The 7267-nt window shown below is 20.4% G+C and overlaps 2 protein-coding genes across 2 annotated transcripts in view; one reads left to right on the forward strand and one right to left on the reverse strand.

Annotated features, from left to right (window-relative positions):
• Nucleotides 1–1486: 1486 nt before the first annotated feature.
• Phum_PHUM593970 (Lipid phosphate phosphohydrolase, putative) lies at nt 1487–3915 on the forward strand (the record flags this gene model as incomplete). The annotated part of the gene is made up of 6 exons (XM_002432543.1): nt 1487–1565; nt 2429–2583; nt 2682–2908; nt 3094–3214; nt 3494–3667; nt 3745–3915. 6 exons carry the CDS (start codon nt 1487–1489, stop codon nt 3913–3915), a joined length of 927 nt encoding a protein of 308 aa, XP_002432588.1.
• A 2953-nt stretch (nt 3916–6868) lies between these two features.
• Phum_PHUM593980 (fatty aldehyde dehydrogenase, putative) overlaps nt 6869–7267 on the reverse strand; it is a gene marked incomplete at both ends in the record, with an annotated part of 2716 nt that continues 2317 nt past the window's right edge. The window contains 2 exons of the mRNA XM_002432544.1: nt 6869–7052; nt 7134–7245. Coding sequence (XP_002432589.1) covers nt 6869–7052; nt 7134–7245 — 296 coding nt within the window. The remainder of the gene's footprint in view (nt 7053–7133; nt 7246–7267) is intronic.

The raw sequence follows: 7267 nt of genomic DNA on the forward strand, positions 1-7267 counted from the left end.
AGAATTATGTTTAAATAATAATTAGTGAAATCGTTATTTAATAAAAATCATCGTAATTAATGATTTCAATTGTAATCAAATCAATTTTAATAAATTTATCGTTTTACATAAAAAAATATCAAAAGCAAAATGGAGAGAGAAAAAAAAAATTTAATTTATCGGATCTTTTATGATTCAACAAGGATTCTTTATGTTAACGTCCATCAATCATTTTACAACAACAACAACAACTACCTGTTTCCTTTCTTCCTTCCCCACTTGTCAAAAACATTTATTTTTCCCTCGTTTTTTTAACACAAAAAAAATTTGTTTTTATAAAACATTATCTTAGTGATTTATATATTTTACGTACGGCAAAAAAAAAATTATTATTATTATTATTATCGTGGTTTATATATACTATATAAGTCTATAAAAATATTAAATTTTTTTTTTTTTACACGTCAGCCATTTTTTGTCTAAATAAATTTTATTGAAAATTTTTTAATAAATTTTTTATCCTCTAACGAGATTTTTTTTTTTTTTTACTAAAAATATTTTTTTGATAATTATCTTTAGTTTTAATTTATTGCTTTTCTACTGACACGATGATTTTTTCTTTTCTATTATTAATATATATCTAAAATTTTTTAATTTAATTATTTAAATTTACAAGATTGCTTAAATTATATATATTATTATTATTATTTTTAAATATCCGATATGAAAACATAATAATAATAATAATAATAATAATAATAATAATAATAATAATAATAATGAGAAAAACATATGTTTTGTTTATTAAATAAAAAAATTTGAGTTTTTTTTACATCCGGATAAATATTTAGAAATATTTACACACACACACATAAATAAATAAAAAATTTAATAATAATAAAAACTAATTTTAAATTTGATATGTTTACGATATCGAACACATAGATTAATAATAAAACGATTTAATAAATTAAATATTAATAAATAAAAATTATTTATTTATAACGTAAAATTAAAACCAAATAATTTTCATCGTAAATTTTTTTTTATTAATTTTTTTTTTTTTTTTTTTTTACAAGTTTTTGCGTACGCACACAGATACATAGATTTAATATTTTATTAATTAATTGTTTAATAATAAATAAATAAATAAATAAATGTATCTCGTTAAATTTTTACGTAAATATTAGATAATTATTTAAATAAATAAATAAAATGGAAGACGTAACGGAAAAAAAAAACATTGGGAAATTATGCAACATGTAAATAGTGTGACGTAGAATGTAAACAAAAGTTACCAAAACTTGAAAAACAAAAAAAAATAAAAATGAAAGTAAATTAATAATATTCGTGTGGAAGAATTTATATTTAAAAAAAAATTTTAAATTCTCAATAATTTTTCAAATTATTTTTCAAATCAATTGTGACGTGTTAAGAAAAAAAGAAAAAAAATTTCATAATTTAAATAAGTCGTCGTCGTCGTCGTCGTCGTTTTTAATAAATTCTTATGTCAGGAAAAATTCACACAACGGATTTAAAATCCGCCATTGTTGCACAATCCGATGACGAGTTGTTTGTTTTCCTACGTTAAAAAAATACCTTTCAAAATACTATTATTTAAAATTTTATTTATTTATATTTATGATTTCACAATTATAAATATTCTTTAAAAAAAAAAAAAATTATTAGCTCATTTAAAACTTGTAACGTTTTGATATTATTTGTTTGGTTTAATTTGAAAAGAGTGAGAGGAAAACGTCATCGAATCAATGTTGCCAACATTTTTTTTTTTTCTTTCATCAAAATCAGCTGATTCATTGCAGTGTTAAAATGAAATTAGTTTAATTTTTAATTTAAAAAATGAAATATTATTATTTAAAATATTGGTTACGTAAGTTTTTTATTCAAAATTTATTAAATATAATTTATAAAAATTTTATTTTAAATTAACTTGAACGATTTTTTTCTAACCGGCTTTCGTCGGCATTTTTTTTTTTGAAATTAAATCGACATTTTAATCAAAAAATATTATTTTACAAAAATTCGATGATGGGAGGAAGGGGGGAATTAAATAAATATAATTTTATGTAAACGAAATAAAATTATAGAAATCATTAAATAAATAACCTTTTTGTGATTTTTTTTTTTAATAAACGACGACAACTTTTTTTTTTATTTAAAAAACGTGGAAATATTTTCGCGGCTTTTTCCATTTTTCAAATTGCACTCCTATAATAGTTATTATCATAGAATAAATAACTTTTTTATTACTTTTTTTTTTTTTTTTTAAATTAAATTAAATTAAATTAAATTTTATTACTATTAAATTTAAAATTATATCTCTTTTTATAAATATTCATTTGAAAAGTGTGATCACTCACTTAATATGTTTCAGTCATAAAAAAAATTATTTTAAAATTATTATTATTATTATTATCTCTGTTTTCAGTGGCGGTATTAATAGTTGCATTTGAATATTTAGTTGTACCTATACAAAATTTAGGATTTCAATGTAAGGATCCAAATTTATCACATCCATTTAATGGAGATACAATAACGATCACGTACTTATTTGTCGTATCAATCGGAGTACCTTTGATAGCAGTGAGTGATAATAATAATAATAATAATAATAATAATAATAATAATAACGTAAACATTATTAAATTTTATATATAAATAACAATTGAAATGTTTTACAGATTTTATTAATCGAATCCATTGCAATTAATTCAACGGAACAAACATATTTTCCAATGATAAAAAAAATGAATCCTTTTAAAAAATCACAATATTGGTATAAAAAATATTATTCTGGTCTTTTTTTTCTTATTTTATTAATACAAGCATCAAAATGTTTAATAGCAGCACCTAGACCGCATTTTTTCGACACCTGTAAACCAGATAAAGCAATTAATTGCACAACAGAGTAAGTAATAAATAATAATAATAATGATAAAAAAAACTTGTTTTGTTAATTTATGATTTAAATCAAATTTTTTTTTGTAAATGAGCTTTTGGAAACATTTTTTTTTATTTTTTTATTTAAATATTTAATTTGAAAGAAAGAAGAAGAAAGTAGACTTAAAATAAATTATTATTTTATTTTTAAAGATTTTTTTTTGAATACAAATGTACAAATATAAATATACCAAAACAAATGATGTATGATTCACTTCGTTCATTTCCATCCGGGCATGCAGCTATGGGAATGTATATGGCATTATTTATGATTGTAAGTATTTATTAATTTATTTAAAAAGTTAAAAAAAAAAAATTATTAATACATGTTTTTATTATTATGTCAATTTTTTTCTTATATTTAATCAAATTTATTATTATTTGACAAGGTATTGAATCAAGGTTCAAGTTCAAGTTCATTCATTCATGCAATTTTTTTTTTTTTTTTTTTGTACAAAACTAAAGAGATAAATAAATAAATAAAGGTGTTCATATTAATTAATACTACATTATTATCATTATCATTTTGTTTTTTTTTTTTTTTTTTTGTCAGTGGTTTTTACAAATAAAAATTCCACGTCGTCATCAAATAACGGTTGCATTTTTTCAATGCATATTTTTTTCATGGGGACTCTTTTGCGGTTTAAGCCGTCTTACGGATCGCCGACATCACTGGTGGGACATACTCGGTGGTTCGATATTAGGTTTATGTGTCGCTGCCTTTTTGGTATGTTTTTGTAATTAAAATAGAATGAAAAATTTCTTTTTTTTTCAATTAATTAATCAACTCCCCTTAAACTATAGATAAGGTTCTCGAGTAGAAATATATCCTCGGATGAAAAAAAATTACACAAACCGGATAAAAATTTAAACGATACCGGAGATATTAATCACGCATGGAATAAAAAATTATTATCATCGGTGACGAGTTGTAGTCAAAATTCAGATGAAAGAGAATTGCGTGAAGTTAAATGAGTCTCTTGTTTTTAAATTTTAAATTTAAATTTTAAATTTTACTCATTTGTATGAAAAAAAGACTGATTTTTAATCTTTCCAACTTAGAGAAAGGCTAAACAAACAAAAACAAACAAAACGATAAACAGTATTTTTAAAAAAAAATAATTTAATATTTCTTCGTATGTGTAATAAAAATGTAAATAATAATAATAATAATAATAATAATAATAATAATAATAATAATAATAATAATAATAATAATAATAATAATAATTATGATAATTTTTATAATTTAAATTATTATATTATTCGTTTTTGTATGTTTAAAAAAATCATTAATAAACAATAACTGAAATTTATTTCAAGTAAAATGTGAAAAATCGATCGATTGTAGTTTACCTGACTCTTATTATTATTATTATTAATTTTTAAAGAGATTTATAAAATTTTAAATTAGTTTAGTTTAACAATAAATAAATTCTTTTATTAGTTTTGTTTATAATTTTAGAAAAATATGCACATATTTAATAATAATACTCTTTTATATTTTATTTGAATTGGAAACAAAAAAAAAATTTTTTTTGTTATTTAAATTTTTGACTTTCTTATTGGATTCAATTTAAATTAGTTAAGATTTATAAAAATATAACGTGTAAATAATAATAATAATAATAATAAATATTAATTTTTTATTCGGTATATTGTATAAAAAAAAATTAATTATTTGATTTTTTAAATAAAAAAATTTTATAAAAAAATAAAACAGGTTTTTTTTTTTTTTTTTTAATAGTAAAACGTAACATTGTAATTAATTTATATATATTATATATTTTATTTTCACAAAGTAACATAATTTAAATTCTTTTAATCATTTTTATTATCTAAAAAAATTATAAAATTCAACTAGACTGAACAGGTTATATATTATTATTATTATTATTCACTTTTACAAACTACTTCTTCTTCTTCTTTTTCTTACGTCATATTTTTTACACGTGGTTTTTTTAAAAATATACGTAACATTGAAAAATTATTATTATTATTATCATCCATAATTAATAAATATGCATACATATATAAATTTTATTGTAATAGGACTTAACATAAATTTAACAACGTGAAATATTAAAAAAATAAAAATTTTATTTTATTTTAATATATGTGTATTATATATTTTCAATTTTAAATTTATTATTATTATTGTATATATATATGTGTAAATAATATATATTTTTATGTATAAATACTTAAGCCACTTTAATAATATTAACAATTTATTAACATTTAATAATGTCGTACATAACATAAATAAAAATAAAACTTTAACAATACTTAATTTCTTATTGTAAACATAAACACGTGGAAAAAATTTCAAAAAATAAAAAAAACCCGCCAATTTTAAAATGTTGCAAGTTCATTTTCTCGCCACTAGACTTCTCTTCAATCAGTATCATATTCCTGTGAAATAAAAGTAACGTACAAGTGAATTTCAAATGTCAAACAGTAACGTTAACTGATGAAAATTATGGAGTTAATTCAATTTAAAACAGGTAAAAATTATATTATTATTATTATAATGGGGCAGGGATTTAAAATATTATTAATTCTTAAAAATAACTATTTAAAAAAAGCATAAAGTAAAAACCTCGAGGATTTAAAATTTGAAAATGAGTTATTGTTCATTTTTACTTTTTGCTTTACTCATAAATCATAACCTAAGTTTTACTTTAAAAAAATTTTAACGGTTTCCCAATTAATTAACATTAACGTAAATCTTTTGCAAATAATAAAACACCAAGTGAGAGTAATCATATTGACAGAAATGAATTATGTACAGTCCATTTAATTAAATAAAAGTGTTGGAATCATTTGACAAATATGTAAGACATACACCGATGTTAAACAATGACATTTACAACACCAAAACTTTTTTTTTTTTTTTCGTTTGAACAAAGTACCTTAATTTTTTCAAAAACCATTTTCGAATTTCAAAATGTTTACCATTATTTTTTTTTTTAAGTTATATTAATTACTATTATTTGAATTATTTGAAAATTTTTTACTTTTTAATGTTTTCTATTCAATTTGTATTTTTCAACGAACAAATTTTTAAGCTCTTATAAATATTAAAAAAGATCGTATTGGTATCTAAAATATTGTCAACATTCGTTAAAGAATTAAATTAGGGAAAATATTTGATACTATTAATATCGTGACATGAAAGAAAAAAAACTAAACTTGAACCAGAAGAATAAAATAATATTAACAATGTGATGCTTATAAAAGTTTATTCATTTCAACTAATTTTTTTTTTTAAATTGTCGAGTAAATAACACATTAACAGTAAAAATTAAATAATTTCAAATGCAATATATATGTAGATATTTAATAAGAATTAAAGAAATAAGAAAAATTAGTTACAAAATTACATACAAGTTTCATATAAATGTTAAGTAAATGTTAGTCACAATACGATTAAACAAATGCAATCATCAATTTGATCGCATATTGAAAATTTGAAAAAGAAAAACAAAAATTTAATAATAAATTGAATATCTGAAAACAAAATGGCCCAAATTATGATAAATTTAAATATAGAAAATAATACTCGCAATGATATCAGAATGACTGTTGAATTGGTACTATAAATAAGAAATGGCCCAAAGCAAATTAACCCGTTCGCGTTTGTTTTAGTTTTTTACACAATATAATCAATAATCGATAATCAATAACTTAATTTCGTTTTCTACTTTTTAAGGTTAGCATTTTAATGTGATTCTAAATTCGATAATCAATCATATATTTTAAACTTCATTTAGAAGAATAACCGTTAATCTTTATTTCTTTGTCTTACCTATAATTTTATCAATTATTTATTTAAAAAATGAAATTATTTTTAATTTAAAATATTTTTTCCCAACTACTACGTATCGATAAAATAATGTCAAAATTCAATTGACGTGATAATAATCTATACCTGACGTACCTTTGAAAGATGATAAGCATTGAAGCCTAATGTGAAACCGACTCCTAAACCGAATACGACTACGTAAGGGAAATATTTAGTTATTGACCCCAGACCGTAAAATGTTCTTTTTTTCATGAGCATTTTCAAAAAATTTATTTTCGACTCCGAATAAGGCGGATATCTTTTACTGAAACAAAAAAATAATGATAATGATAATAATTTTCTTAAAGTATTTCGTATGAAGGAAGGGGGGGGGGGTAGTACCTACCTCGTAAGAGAATTAGCGATGGCTCCAAATTTTTTCTTTAAAACTCCTTTTTTATGAGTAAAAGTATCGAATGAATATTGTCCGTGATAGGCTCCCATTCCGCTCATTCCGACTCCACCGAAGGGTAAAGTTCA

This window comes from Pediculus humanus, genomic scaffold (genome assembly GCF_000006295.1).
Source record: "Pediculus humanus corporis 1103172108314 genomic scaffold, whole genome shotgun sequence".
Taxonomy (NCBI): Eukaryota; Metazoa; Arthropoda; class Insecta; order Psocodea; family Pediculidae; genus Pediculus; species Pediculus humanus.